The 16,322-nt window shown below is 40.6% G+C and overlaps 1 protein-coding gene across 1 annotated transcript in view; it reads left to right on the top strand.

The window, feature by feature from the left end:
• The window catches only part of GRXCR1 (glutaredoxin and cysteine rich domain containing 1), a gene marked incomplete at both ends in the record, with an annotated part of 92,695 nt that extends 76,620 nt beyond the window's left edge, over window positions 1-16,075 (top strand). The window contains 2 exons of the mRNA XM_080678872.1: window positions 3,311-3,376; window positions 15,896-16,075. Of these exons, the coding sequence (XP_080534998.1) occupies window positions 3,311-3,376; window positions 15,896-16,075 (246 nt within the window). The remainder of the gene's footprint in view (window positions 1-3,310; window positions 3,377-15,895) is intronic.
• Between the last annotated feature and the right edge of the window lie 247 nt (window positions 16,076-16,322).

Below are 16,322 nucleotides of genomic sequence, written 5' to 3'. Positions count from 1 at the left end.
GTTATGTAAACTGTCTTATCTTCATCTGAGACATTTGTTACCTGTAAAATAAAATGGCTTGTCCACAAGTCACAGCTCACTACTCAGGATTTTAAGATGGGAACTAATTGAGAAAAAGCTAATTCATGTATGGAAGGGTAATGAAACAGATTCTTTCCTGGCAATGCAATGTATTAAAAATAACTAAAAAAGGCATGGTAACGAGATATAAAAGGTCAATTGCCAGGATGTTCTGTGGCTTCTCTGGCACATTCGCCCTGTTTAGAGTCGTTGTGAAAGCTTTCATTCACTTCACATCCTTGGGCTCCTACCCAGCAGTGATTCAAACTACAGACTGAAATGTCCTCTGTGATCTGTACCACTTTTGGGGGGCACTAATACAATCACATCAGTGAGCAGTTAGCATGCATAGCACAATGGAAAGAGTGTCGGCTATGGAGTCAGCAAGACGTGGATTCGAGATCTGGCCAGGCCTTGTATTGATTAACTAAACTCCCTGGGGATGTACCTTAATCCCTTTAAGTTTCAGTTTCTTCATTTAAAAAATTGAGATAATAATGCTTACTTTGCATTGATGATAAAAAGAGCCAACATCTATAATGCACTGAATACATTGCTTTTATCACTATTTCCAGGATTGAATTAATTTTTAGGGAAGAACTATTCTGAATCAATTAAAAAATACACTAGAAATATCTGCATAGGTCTATTGGACGTCTTGGTAGCCTATGCCAAGTAGTAGAATGATTAATTGAATGTGGAGTTATATTAAAAAACTATCAAACTCACCGGTGACATTCTTAGCCAAATACCATACAGGAAAAGATTATTTCCTAAGAATATCAGTCTGAAAGGAAATACACTCTTTTGTGGACACAAGGGTCTCTCTTTTTAGGCCAAGTAATAATTGAGATACTTGTGATGGAGAACTGTGGGGAACGAGACCTTGGGAATATATAGGTGCGGTGCCGAGCAGGAGAGCCTGAGAGCCACCCTAGTATAAGTCCCGTGGGTGAGGATGGCAGGGGTCTAAACTTGCCCTGGAACTTGCCAGCGAGGCTGAGATCCCCTCCTGCTGCTGCTCAGGAGCAGAGAGGGCACCATCTGACCTCCTTGTCTGCCTGTGGGATCTCGTACTTCAGTTTTGCAAGGACGTGAGACCCCGTGGGGATGCAAGGGGGTTTGGGCTATTGTTCCTGCTCAGCGTGTACACAAGGACAAGAAGACTCCTTCTAAAAGAAACAATTTGAGGCCTGGCCAGTTGGAGTTGTGGGAGGAGGCCATGTTGAGTAGCAACATTTGAAAGAGAGAGACCCTCAGGTCTCTGTTACAGGGCAACGTTTTCCCACCTTAAGCACTTGGTGCATCACCTGTGCACTAGACACCAGGATGAGCTCTTCAAGTGGGCAAAGCCCTCATTTAATCGGAAACATGGAATCTACTTCCATAACAGTGATGGTGCTGGAATTATTTGGCGGAGGCTGAGCATATTCCATGCCTTTAAGGGTAAGGAGATGGCCCTTTCCTGGCCTGTGCACGGTGTGCTGAACAACTGACGGCTGAGCTCAGCGCTGGGGAGCAGATGTGTGATAGCTTCTCTGGTCCATTCATTTTGCCTGGAGTGATGGCGATGCATTTTCTTTCATTGATGGAAAACGACTCATCTAGTGTTTCCTTACGGCTTTGGTTCGTGGGCCAAATTCCCCAGAGGCATTTCCCATCGTAGCTTAGCTAACTCTTAAAGGAAATGGAATGTAGCAACAGTAAAATATTACCAGATATTTACTACGTTTTAGACTTTAATGTTTTATTTTGGTGCTTTTGTTACCTTGGTTCTCACCTTAGGGGGTGTCACATCTATATTCCTGGCAGAACTACCCACAAATAAAAGAATATAACTTGCCCATACAGCTACATATATTCTCTGTAGCCCTGTGTATTTTCTTCATAGTGCTTTTTAATATATCAAGCTGACATCTCTGATGATGATTAAGGTGTCATGAATTACGTAAGATTAAACTGAAGTGAAGTGAAACCCAGAACCAAAGGCTCCTCTACATCCCTGTGAGAATGGCTCAGCCTGCCGTAGAAACATCGCCTATAACCTTCAAGGGCCACATCAATTGTCACCAACTTCAGAAATCCTTCTCGACCCTCACTAAGCAGATTCTTTGTTCCCCCTGCCGTGATTCCCTAGCTCATTCCCTGTCTGCACCATTCATTTGGCTCTAATTTTCCATTCTACCCTGTGCATTCCTTGCTTAGTGTTTACATAAAGGTGTATTGAAACCTCCTTCAGAACTAGGACCTTGCTTTTTTGAAGTGAGCCTGTGTTTCCTACCCTGTCCTGAAAAAAGGAATCCAAAGAGTATGTATTGTGTGATGATATTTTTCCCTGTCTTGTTGATTAATAGACAGTGAATCCAACATTCTGTGCTGGGGATATGATGTGAACAAGGCAGATGGGGACTCTGCCTTTGATTAGAAATAATTACCCCAAGTTTTTCTTCTCCCCCCTCTATGTGCATATGTTGGGAAATAAAGGAGAGAATGTAAGAAGAGACTGGAAAGGAAAGGAACGTGGGTAGTTAGAAGAAACACATGAGTTTTTGGAAAGTGCAGACATTGCCCCAATTCTCATTTTCACAGTACATTTTAGAAGTTGAAAACATGGGTTCTGGAATCAATCCCCTGCTTGTGTTCAAATTCCCACACTGCTTCCTTTTTGGGTGACCTTGGACTTATTTAATCCCACAAAGGCTCGGTTTCTGCTATGAAGAGACTCAAACACATCAAGTTAGATGATGTTGGGTGCCTCCCTCACAGTATGTGCTCAGTGGCAGTGGTTATTAACTCTTTTATTATTTTAGCTACTGCTATTTTTACACACACGAATCTAAGGAAGACAGTGTCCAGGATGCCTGGAATAGGGCAGAGACAGCCCTGGCTGGGAATGTGCTCAGAGGTGCCCTCTCCCAGATGGTAGAACAGGCTCCAGGCTCCCTGAGCACCTCTGAAGGGATGCTGAAGCCTTTCACATCTGGGCTTATTCTGACAGCTGTGGGCTTTCTAGCGCTCCCCTCCTGCTGGCCGCTCCCCTCTTGCCCACAGTAAGCCTTCCTAGACGGGTACATGTGAAAGGAAAGATACATTTCTTCTTTTCTTTGGCCTCCTGGTTGTAAATGTACTTAGATCTGATGGGAAGAATCGTGTTCAGTATTTTGTAGCTTAAACTTTCCTGGCTAGAACTTTATTTTCTCCGATACTAACAAAATGGATTTTCTTTTCCCCTACCCTTTCTTGTTAATAGGGTGCTGAGAAAATTTTGTCAATGAATGAATCAGGAGAACTGCAAGACCTCTTAACCAAAATTGAGGTAATTGTGCTTTTAGCAACTTATTTTTAGTAATCAAAATGTTAAACACATTCTGATTGTAATTGAGTTTTCCTACTTGAATTTCCCCATGTTCTTACAAATATGTAACAGGATACACGTGGCAGTTTTAATTTGATGTCACCTGCCATTAAATGTGCTCTTGCTAGAGTGGCTTTAGTGTTAGTTTCTAAGATCCTCATAATATCAGGTGAAAATTCCAGTCTGCTTTAGTAGAGCCTAATTCTCTAATAGTGGTGATGTTAATGAGGTGTTTCAAATCAAACACTTGTCTGAAAGCACATTTAACATTTTTCATGTAAATTATTTTATTTTTCTCATGGATCATTTTTAAATATTACAAAAATTTATTTCTATAAAGTGCACATTTAAATTTTGCTCCTATACTGATTATTACAGCATCAGAGAAATACTTTTTCAAATATACAATGAATCAAATCGGTATGCAACCAGAAAGCCCCTAATACTTCTCTGCTAAGCTTATTTTTCTCTATATGTAGGAAGACCATCTATTTTGTCATGGAAACTGGGATACTTTGAGAGTGCCAAGGGGGATTTGTAATTATTCTGGGATCGCAAACATGAGCCTAGATGCTCCCAAGTGAACTAGGCAGTCTGCTTACCTGGAATCTAGTGTGTATGCCCCTACCAGCTCGTCCTGGTCTAGTCTTCTTTGCTGACCTTGTTTTTGATTGTCTACCACACCTCCCACTTCAGTTAAAACAAAGAACTCCTTGTGCTTTATTACTGCCATTCCTTTATGCAAGCTGTTCTGTCTGTCTGGAATGCTGTTGTTCCAATTCCTCCTTTCCCTCCACCATCCTCGAGGCCCATCTGCAACATGATTTCTTCCCAAAATCATTCCCGATCTCTCCCACCTCTGAATTTCTGTGACCCTCTTTTTGTTGGGTGCTTATCAAAGTGTTTTGATTTTTGTATGATTTTTCTTTGGGTATTTGATTCATGTCCCAAATGAACTCTGTGCTCCTTGGTTTTATTCATATCATGCTTCATACTGTGACCTTCTCAGAAGGACAAACAATGTGGGTATGCACTTGATAGTTTAAAACTCCTTTTGAAAACTCTATGGGAGGGGCTAATTTCTTTCCATTTGTACCTATATCCTACTCCAAGTACATGAAACCATTCATATGAGTGAATATGTATTTTTTTATTTATGTGAATTAAGTTGGTTAATGTGTATTATTTTCTGTGCACTTTTTAAATTTATGTGAATTTAATGAAATATACCAGTATGTTATGAAATATATGTAATTTTGTTCCATATTAGTTTCTCTAGGCACTATGTTTTTCGGTACGATCTATATGGCTGTGTGAACATTTAACCTGTTTCTTCTAAGTGCTGTGTACTTCTGCAGGACAGCAGTGCTCCATAGAACTTTCTTGGGGGATGGACATGTTTATATCTGTACCATCTAAAATAGCAGCTATTGCTGCATGTGGTTATCTAACACTCAAAGTGTGGCTAGTGTGACTGAGGACTTATATTTTTAATTTTATTTAATTCTTCTTGATTTAAATTTAAGTTTAAATAGCCACCTGTGGCTCATAGCCCCTGTTTTGGATTGTGTAACTCCATGAAGCCCACCTTCTATTTTCTTATCTACCCTCTTGTCCACTGATGGGCACCCCAATGTCCTCCAACTCCTGCCATCAAACAAACAATGCTGCAAGGAACTGTCCTGAGCATGTTCCCTAGGGGTTTATCTGGGAGTAGAAATCGCTGCTTCAGAGCTGATGCATAGACTTCGTTTTCCAGGAAGTGCCAGATGGCTTTCCGGGATGGTCGCACTGTTCAACACCCCCTCCTGTAGAGAAAGAGGTTTAATATGTTCCCTCATACTTGACAATTATTTTACACTGTTCTCTAACTTACAGTTGTCTAATTTGTGCCAGGGTAATAGGCAAATTGCTTTATTGAGCTATATTGCTTTTTTTTTTAATTTCTGTTTTTCTGATTACCACTGAGTTTGGACATTTCATTGTATACTTGTTAGATTTTTTTTTTTTTTTTTTTTTTTTACCATTTCTTCGTCTGTAAATTGTCCATTCTTATACCTTGCCTGCTAAACGTCTTGGACTTGCTTTTTGGAGTTGATTTTCAGAAGGTCCTTCTATATTCTAGATGCTAAACTTTTTTTGGTGTTAGTCATTGCAATGTTTCCTTCCCTTTGGTCAGCTTCTTTCATGGCATTGTTCATGCAACAGAAATTCTCAAATATAATCAAAACCATCATTTTTCCTTATGTTTTGTGCTTTTGAATTTTTACTTATGAAATACCCTTCCACCTTAAGGTGAGAAAAATATTGTCTCATGTTTTCTTATATTAACTACCATTTTTCACATATAGGTCTTTAATTCATGTAAAATCCAATTTCATTTTCTTACATATGATTATCTAGCTTCTTAATTCATCTACTAAATTATTGCTCTGTTGTGTTGATTTTATATTATAATAAATCCCATATATACTTGGGTCTTTGTCTGAGCTCTATAGTAAATTCCACTGATATGTTGTACCAAATCATACTGTCTTTCTTTTTGTGGTTTAATAAACAACTTTCAGATTCTTACAAGGTGAATCTCCCTCATTACTCTTCTTAAAGATTGATGATTGACTTAGCTATTCATGGGCTTTCATTTCTTTGAGTCTGTAATTCTTTAATTCTATAACTTTATTAATAGCACCAAGCTATATTAACATAACTTATCTCTCTCAGCTCAAAATATTTTGGAAAGAAAATTTGTTTTCTTCATTAAGTGTGTCCTCATTCTGCTGATGACATAAATACGGCACAGACATGTAAGACTATTTTTGATGTTAAAAAGAATGGGATGGTACTGGATTCTAATGTTATATGAGTTTTAAGGTGCTATAGCTCTGTTGGGCTGCTTTGCTCATATAATCAAACTGGTAGAGAATTTGAAGCCATTCGAGAAAGCCCTGGACACTGTCTGTGAAAGGGGCTGAGGTGTAAGACAAACTAACCCAAATAAAGAGACTGGCTCTGGAGAATCAGTTGGAAGAGCCAAACAAAGTGAATAAGGGAGGCAAGATTCAGATCCAAACTCATTGCATTCTTCTGGCTGGCTTTTGGCAATGGAGCAGGAGTTAAACATTCATGAGGTAGGAAGCATTGGAGTCTTTACTTTGTAGCAAGTAATATTCTTGGTAATTTATGTATTAAGTCTTTGAAACCTCACAACAACTCTGCAAGGTGGGTTCTAGTATTATCCCTATTTTGCCAGCAAAGTAACAGAGTCACTGAAGGTTAAATCACTTGCTCAAGACCTTAGTAGACAGGATTCAATTTATGATTGCACTCAGCCTGACTCCAAAGCCCATGATATTAACCATGAATCTATGCTCTCATCACTCTTGAATTAAGTGTCATGTAGGTTTCTGGGAGATATGACCATAGTGGCAGGACCCAAGGCCCAGGTGAGAAGTTTACTGGGAGGTAGATACAGGATTAAGTCCAGGGAACAGATGGTTTTAACACTGGGTTCTGAGACTTGTGGTGCATCATGGAAGATATGCAAATTGGTGGTAACTTTAGAGAGAAATCAGACAGATTCTATCCAGTTTTAATTTGCTGATATTTGTGTGCTGCATAGCAGACTTGACTGTCCTGGTGCTGGTAATTCAGGCCCCAGTAATCCCAGGTGATGAGGAAGGATGCTAACAGTTGCAGCTGAGCCATCAGAAATAGTGTCAGCAAATAATTTCAAGTTTTCTGGTCCAAAAATCTTAGCATCCATCTCTCCTGGGTGAAAATTGCTCTGGGATAATGTGTGGGTCTGATTCGTTGGTGAAGATTGTCAGTGGCCTCTAACATGAGGAGCTGGCCAAAGGCAACAGAAGCAAGTGAAATATGGTGACAGCTGGTATGAGACTTGGGTTCCGTAAGGCTAGCTGTACCAATGCAAGCTCTGCTCCTGAGAGAAGGGGTCCTCCCCACAGAATATGAGCCCCACGTGGACACAGATTCTTGTCTACGTTGTTTTGTTCTTCACCGCTAGTGCCTAGAACAGGGATTGCAAATAATGGGCACCCAGTAAATATTTTTGAGTTGAATCCTTTTTCATCCAAGGTGGGGTTTGTTGTGAGAAGGCAAAGAAGCTTATTGATGAAAAAGAGAAGAAAATAGTTATTTTAATGTAGGAGAATGCTTGGGCAAAAAAGATGAATAAAAACACATTTTCAGGTAAAATGGATTTATTATTATATTTATGTATTTATTTATATTAATAAACAGGCTACCGATTAGAAGCAAAGAGGTAAAATTTTCCCTGACCCTGCTGGTGTCCACACAGAGAAAGCAAGAGAGCCTGAGGTGTCTTGGCAGATACTGGGTGAAAGTTCTCAGTTGGTTGAGAAGATCTAAGTAAGGTTTTGCCTTGCTATTTTTTTATTTTATTATTATTATTTTTTAATTTATATATTTTTATATTTTTAAAATAAATCTTTATTCAGATTATTACAATTGTTTCTCCTTTTCCCCCCCATAGTTCCCCTCCACCCGGTTCCCACCCCACCTTCTGCCCTTACCTCCCCACCACTGTCCTCATCCATAGGTGTATGATTTTTGTCCAGTCTCTTCCTGAACCCTCCCATACCCTTTTCCCCCTGAGAATTATCAGTCCAATCCCTTTCTATGTCGCTGATTCTATTATATTCACCAGATTATTCTGTTCCTCAGGTTTTTAATTCACTTGATTTTTAGGTTCACTTGTTGATAGATATGTATTGGTTGTTCATAATTTTTATCTTTACTTTTTTCTTCTTCCTCTTCTTTAAGAATATCTTTCAGCATTTCATATAATACTGGTTTGGTGGTGATGAACTCCTTTAGCTTTTTCTTATCTGTGAAGCTCTTTATCTGCCCTTCAATTCTGAATGATAGCTTTGCTGGGTAGAGTAATCTTGGTTGTAGGTTCTTGCTATTCATCACTTTGAAAATTTCTTGCCACTCCCGTCTGGCCTGCATAGTTTCTGTTGAGAAATCAGCTGACAATCGTATGGGTGCTCCCTTGTAGGTAATTAACTGTTTTTCTCTTGCTGCTTTTAAGATTCTCTCTTTGTCTTTTGCTCTTGGCATTTTAATTATGATGTGTCTTGGTGTGGTCCTTTTTGGATTCCTTTTGTTTGGGGTTCTGTGCGCTTCCTGGCCTTGTAAGTCTATTTCTTTCACCAGGTGGGGGAAGTTTTCAGTCATTATTTCTTCAAATAGGTTTTCAGTATCTTGCTCTCTCTCTTCTTCTGGCACCCCCATAATTCTGATGTTGGTATGCTTGAAGTTGTTCCAGAGGCTTCTTACACTATCTTCAACTTTTTGGATTTTTTTTTCTTTTTGCTTTTTCGGTTGAGTGTTTTTTGCTTCTTTGTATTTCAATTCTTTGACTTGATTCTTGTGTTCCTCTAGTCTGTTATTGGGTCTCTGTATAATATTCTTTATTTCAGTCAGTGTATGTTTAATTTCTAGTTGGTCCTTTTTCATATCTTCAAGGGTCTCGTTATATTTATCGGCCTTTTCTAGGATATTCTTGAAAAGCCTATAACCGTGGTTTTGAATTCTATATCCAGTCGTTTGTTTTCCTCCATTTCTTTCATTTGTGAACTGTTTCTTTGACGCCACATTTTCACTGCTTCCCTGAGTTGGTAGGGTAGATTTGTGTGCTAGGTTTCCTATATGGCCCAGTGGGTCGGCCTTCCCAGTTAACCTGAGGTGGACACTCTTGGTGCACCCCTTTGTGGACTGTGTGTACAGCCTTGTTGTAGTTAAGTCTTGATTGTTGTTGGTATCACTGGGAGGAATTGACCTCCAGGCCAGTTGGCTGTAAGGATCAGCTGTGTCTACGCTGGGAGAAGTTTGGTGTTGGAGACAGCCTTATAGGATTAGACTTGCCAAATTGCAATAGCCTCTGTGCTCAGTTTGGATGAGGTGGAGTCTCAGGGCGGAGCAGACAGTCTTGGCTTCCAGTCAGCCTTGCCCTTGCGCGCGCGCGCCTTCAGACCTCTGCCTTCCCCGGCTCCCAAGTCTCTGCCCGAGAGTCCAGATTCCCCCCCACAAGAGCATGGGTCCCCAGGGGCTCGCCTGGAACTGGGGTTCAGTGCAGTCAGAACTGGGGCTCAGTGCAGTCAGGAGCTTCTGACTCCCTTCCACTAGGGAAAGCCTGTGGCAACCTCCGCAGCCTTTGTGTGCACTGGCACGCGCGTCTCCAGACCCCTGCCCACCGGGGCTCCCCCGGGTCTCCCCCGGGTTTCCGAGTCTCCGGGTGCCTTTCTCTCTACCTGACAGTCCAGACGCCCCCTGTATGAGTCTGGGTCCACGGGGTTTCACCCGGGACTGGGGTTCAGTGCAATCAGAACTGGGGTTCAGTGCAGTCTGGGGCTTCCTTCCCCCTTCCGCCAGAGAAAGTCAGCCCGGCTCTCAGCCATCCTTCCTCTCTGCGCGCACAAAGACCCTTTGCCGTACCTCCAATTCTCTGTGAGCTTTTCTCTTTCCTTCTAGTTGTAGAATTTTCACTCAGCCAGCTTTCCTGTGGTTCTGGATGGTGTCCGTTCTGTCTTTTAGTTGTAGTTTTGAAATTGTTGTGCGAGGCAGCAGTTTAGGTGTTTACCTATGCCGCCATCTTGGTTTCTCCGCCTTACTATTTTTTTAAATGCGAGCAAACATTTTGTTATCATTTCTAGTGAGATCGCCAACATAGTGTCCATTTTCTGCCTGATTCTTCCCTGAAGGCTGAGGACTACTAATTTGTTGTTCACATAGAACAGAGGGAAGATGCCCAGCAACACACTGAGGATGCTGGAAAGGCCCAGGCTGTCTGTACAAGGCATCAGAGCTGTCCAAGCCTGCCCTCAGCCTCTCAGGAGAAGCCCCTTCTATACGATGTCCCCTCCCAGTGGGGAGATGTCCACAGCCTGTTCAGAGACTCTGGTCTCAGAGCACCACCCACTCACTGGGGAAATCAGGCCAGGTGTTCAGTCTGCGGTTCTTTGAAACCTGAACATCTTTTTAAGTAGGTTTCTGGCAGTATATCCCATTGGGTTAAAGAATCAGACTCATAGATTCAGGCTTATCCACTTCGTATCATAAGCTACAAATTTCCTGTGTCTGCATTTTGTTTCGTGGCTTCTTTTGCAACTCTGCTAATTGATGATGCTACCATCGCTATTCTGCTAACTATTCATTAGCAGCGTGGTCAGACAGAGCGGTGTTTATTAACTACTTAATAAGCATTTGCTGAATTGAAATGTTGAATGTAGTTTAAAGCAAAATACAGGGACAAAGCTGAATCATGCAGAGATGATTACATGTCAAGTGTGCACTCTTTGACAATTTGTTGCATGGATTCAGTCCGCTTCATAGGCAATCTGGATGATCACAGAGATTCAGATAAGTTGCTTCCTCATTGGTAGAATGCTTAAGGGACTTTCAATCTCTTCTGGAATAGGATTAGATGATCTGAGGTTAAGAATAAGAAGTGCACTTATTTCCTGATCTTGAAGAAGACATTGAAGATGATTGATCTCAGCACCTTATTTCTATATTAGATAGAAGCAAAGCCTTTTTATTTTTGAAATTTGAGTTTTGCTACCAAAAAAATCCATTTGATTATCATTTATGAACTCCACACTTGTATCTTTGTCCCTTGGACCTTTATGAGAGATTTGGGAGTTCCTGTTGCTTCAACTCAGATGACTGCAGTATGGAGTGGGCCTCTTCAAAGACCTCAGGTTGGGGCTAAGAGCTATCTTTTATAGAACAGGGAAGTGTCTGTTTCACGACTGTATCCCTAATACATTGCACAGTGCCTGGCAGTAGACACACAACATATTTGTGGGATGAATGACTAAGTATTTTAAAAAAGTCCTTCAGAAAGAATATGTGAACAGAAAGAGATGAAAAGGAAATACTTTTTCACTTTTTAAAAAATGGAATTGTACTCCAAATGGGCATGCTTCTACCCAAACCACTATTCAGAGGAGTGACATTCTGTAGACTCTGTGCTCTGAGTGCTATTCTCAACTAAGTCTGCATGGATTCTCACTCTTCTGGGCACCAGGACACTGAAAAGTTACCCTATATTCCTCAGTTGATTGAAGGTCGAAGTCCTGAAGTAGACCTCTTCGTTGAAATGGAAGTCAATATTGTTGCTAATAATAACTAATGTTAACTTCAGTTATTTCTCCTTCCTCCAAGCTAGAATATTGTCTAAGTTTTGGGGAATTTCTTAGCTCATTTTACATTTTCCCCCGAGGGCAAAACTGTCTCTGGAAGTGTTGGACTTAGGACACAGGAGCATCCTATATTCTAAAAGCCTAATAGGCTAAGTGTCTGGTCATCCAGTTGTTCATTCAACCAATCAAAGCGTAATATGCTAATGATATGCTAAGGCCACTTGGCTGCTCAACTGCTTGCTATGATGTGCACTGACCACCATGGGGCAGACACTCCAGCTGGGAGGTTAGCTTGCTGCTGGGGTCCTGCTGATCAGGACTGAGAAAGATGGTCTGGACATGCCCTGGAGCCCTCCCATGGTCCCTTCCCAGCTGGCCAACCTCCCGCATCCCTCCCCAGCTCCAATCTTGCATCGGTGGGGTCCCTCAGCCTGAGCTGCACCTTCTCACAATCCAGGACCCCTTGGGGGATGTCAGAGAGCCGGTTTTGATCTGATCCCGCAGGCCAGGCCGAGGGACCCCACTGGTGCATGAATTCGTGCACTGGGACTCTAAGATAAGCCAGTTTATTTTCTTTATAAGGAACTCTTTGAGATGGAGCCAAAGTTCCAGTGTAATAAAAGTGCTCTCTGAAGGAGATGGCTAGGCATGACTGGATTGTTTATCTTTATTAGAAGACCAAATGGAGGAGAATATACAGGAATGGGATTCCTGGAGGCTAATGGAGTACTAGGGAAGCTTAGTGAATAGTCTCAAGACCCACTTCCACCCCCCACCCTATTCTGCTTTAGTCATAGCATTTATCCTCTTAACTGTTTTACATTTGGGAATCCTATGTAATATATTATTTGGGAAAAATGGATGTAAATAAGGTTAAAACTACTGTTAAATAAAAAGAACAATGGCTTTTGCTCTTGAAGAGAGTTCTTCAGTTTCTAGTTTTCTGATCCCCTGTACCCTGAACATTTTTTTACTCATTCAGAGGCTTTATTTCCTCATTTATAAAATGCGGTTGGTGTGAACATTGGCTATAAACTCTGCAGGCTATGTAAGCCATCCTTTCCAAGTTTATGGCTGAAACAGCTAATTATTCTTAGGAATGAAAGTGGCCTTATAATCTTTCTAACACTGTGCTCCAAGACATCAGAATTCACACATGTATAGAAATACATTTATTCTCCCTTAAGACCTGAAACCAAAAGGCTAAGTATAGAAGTGTTTAAATAAAGTGATTTTAAAAACGATAGACAATAGTTATATCATGTGACTACAAACAATTTAGATCGAGGCAGCAGTTAATACAAATCCCTTCAAATAAGAATTTATTAATGAAATAACAATGACTAACTTTATTGAGTGGTTACTATGTGCTAGGCAATATTCTATTCATTTTTCATGAATTAACTCATTGAATCCTCTCAACAACCCTTTGAGTAAAAGACAGATCTCAGAATAGCACAACATGGCTTCTGATGACATTATTTTAGGGTGGCCTTCGTCCATTTGTGATTCCCTTTAAAATGACAGTTTGCCTTTAATATTTATATATTAATTTTATTTTAGGAAATTTATTTGACCTGATTTGTGGAAGAGCTTTGAATCTCTACAAACTTAACAAAGTTCCTTGTTTGTGTCATTTGGGTTGACAGCCATTACTTTCCATCAAAGTAATCCTGTGCCACTGAAAATGAGCTATTACATGGATTTTCCATCTTGATATAATAGCTAAGTTCAACAGTAATTGCACATGAATCTTGCAGAAAATGCATATCTGAAAAGTGGTCTTAGAATATATAAATTTTAAGGCAACCATGTTCTTAATGGTTGTTTCCCAAAGTACACTCCACAAGGTAGTACATATGAGCAAATTACAGTTGTTTCTTGGGGAAAGGGTTCATATAGTAGTTTGTGCTGGGGAAATGATGGCTTAAACACACTTATTCAGGCATCTTTTCTCAGTCATATTTTTTTAGAGACTTTTATTGTGCAATTGTGATGCTCCAGAGAAAAGCTGTAGGTATCTGTAAAGTATGTCCAGTATGTTTGTCTGAGTGTGTGTGTGTGTGTGTGTGTCCACATTTCTCAGCATTAGCCATTATTCTTGTTTCAAAGCTGCACTTCCAAACATTGCTGCAGATTCCTATTTTGCAACTCAGAAGCTTGGCTTTCACTCACTTTTTTCTTTGTATTCATTTATAACCTGTCCCCAGCTGACAGGTGCCGCTAGTGAGCTCCAGCAAAGGTTACACATGCAAAACAGCAAATAGAAATGTGTATGGATCATTTTCAAAATATTATCCTCCACACACTGGCTAGTTATTTTCATCCTACTACCAGGGTTCTTTATCTTTCCTTGAGGTAGAAGGGCTGATAGCAACCATGAGAAATTACACAGACTTGGGTAAACATCCTAAAATTTTTATGACTGTTTCTGCAAATATAAAATGAAGAAAAAGTTGCTTGAATTATCTGCTTTATGGAGGTGTCTATATCTGTGAAGGGAGAGGCCAGGGAAGTTTCTATATGATAAAGCATTGGAAGTGCTTTTTAAAAAACAAACATATTCAAATGGGCAATATAACCTGGGGCCTCCAGGTGGCAGTGGCTCCTCTGCACGTCAGCCTTTAGTTTTCGGAGTTTCCAGACTCAACTGTTATTGATAGTAGTCTACAAACACAGCCACAAAACTGTTCAGAGATACTAGAGAGAAAGTTGCTGTATTTCCCTTTAATGCAAATCACCATCTTCTGCATTGTTTGGTTTGTAAATACGTGGTTTTATATGATGGGTTTCTCTAAGTGTGTGCCCTTTGACCAAAAATGCACCAAGTTTTATAAATTAAGCTCCTGCTATTGATGGCCATCAATGGGGCAATGAAGGAAACTTCAGCTAGCTTTTCCAAGTCTAGTAACATATATATATATATATATATTAATATGCAGATATTAATATATACATGAGTAGCCAGATTATTATGATCTCTGAACGTATATATATATATATATATACATATACACATATATACATATATATATATACATATATATACATATATATATATATATATATATATATATATATATATGTATATATATATATATATACTGAGTGGCCAGATTATTATGACCACCTGATGTTTGTAGGCAAATTAGCCGTACACTGCATTGTATGGGATATGGAAGCCGAAGGCCTGTTCAAACACCTTTGCTGTCTGCAGTTACCAAGACAAAACGTCTCCAATTTGCACAGGAACACAAGGATTGGACAGTCAAGCATTGGAAAAAAAGTCATGTGGTCTGATGAATCACGTTTCCAGTTGCATCATGCAGATGGCAGAGTGAGAATTTTGTGGAAACAGCATGAAAGCATGTGCCCTACATGTATGAGTACAACCCTTCAAGCTGGTGGGGGCAGTGTTATGGTTTGGGACATGTTTTCCTGGCATGATTTGGGCCCTTTAATTTGTGTGGAACAATGTCTGAATAGTACAACATGTCCAATCCTTGTGTTCCTGTACATTAATAAGTATCATTAATGATCAAGTTCATCCTATCATGTTGATGGCATATCCCAATGGAGATGGCTTCTTCCAACAAGACAATGCACCATGCCACAGTGCTCGTATTGTGCAGGAGTGATTTCAAGAACATGAGGGAGACTTTACCTTGATTAGGTGGCCCCCACAATCACCAGATCTCAATCCAATTAAGCATTTGTGGGATGAAGTTAAAAGAGCCATCAGGCAGCTGGTTCCACAACCATCAAACCTCACAGAACTGGACAGTACTATTCATCAGACATGGTGTCAGATTCCTTGCATCACCTTTCAACATCTCGTGGAGTCAATGTCAAGAAGAACTGCCGCAGTATTGAAGGCAAAAGGTGGCCCAACGAAGTACTGATGGGGTGGTCATAATAATCTGGCCGCTCAGTGTATATTACAGGCCCAGTGCATGAATTCATGCATGGGTGGGGTCCGGCCAGCCTGCCCAGGGGGAGGGGACATGGGTGGTTGGCCAGCCTGCCTGCTGGTCAAACTCCTGGTCAAGGGGACAATTTGCATATTAGCCTTTTATTATATAGGATATACACTGAGTGGCCAGATTATTATGTGTTTAGAGATCATCATAATCTGGCCACTCAGTGTCTATGTACGTGACTCCAATTCATAGCTATATTATGCCAATACTATTTTTATGAGCATCAACAGTACAGAAGGACAGGAAGGCTGACTGAGTTGTCCATGCTAACACATTTTCTGTTCTCTTTGTCCTCCTGCCACCCTACACAGAGAGTGCAGCATCCACACGAGTGTCCTTCCTGTGGAGGCTTTGGCTTTCACCCGTGCTCCGTGTGCCATGGGAGCAAGATGTCAGTGTTTCGAAACTGCTTCACAGACTCCTTCAAAGCCCTGAAGTGCACGGCGTGCAATGAGAACGGTCTTCAGCGCTGTAAGAGCTGTGCTGGTTAGGCAGAGCCTCCGCCGGGGAAAGCCTTGTTTTACGCACCGAGGCAATCATTTGCTTTCTACTTTTCTTTTTTTTTAAATGGTTACGTTTAGGGGTTAATCAATAAACTTGGTTTATTATAAGTGCCTTTGTTTTGAATTTTTATTGTGACCATTTGATTTGATAACAAATGAATGTTGATTTAATGACATGCCAAGCCCTGTGCTAGATCCCGGTTTCTATTTGGAAATACCCAGCACCATTCCAACA

This window comes from Plecotus auritus, assembly GCF_963455305.1.
Source record: "Plecotus auritus genome assembly, chromosome: 1".
Classification (NCBI taxonomy): domain Eukaryota; kingdom Metazoa; phylum Chordata; class Mammalia; order Chiroptera; family Vespertilionidae; genus Plecotus; species Plecotus auritus.
This window is presented reverse-complemented; position numbering and strand designations above follow the sequence as displayed.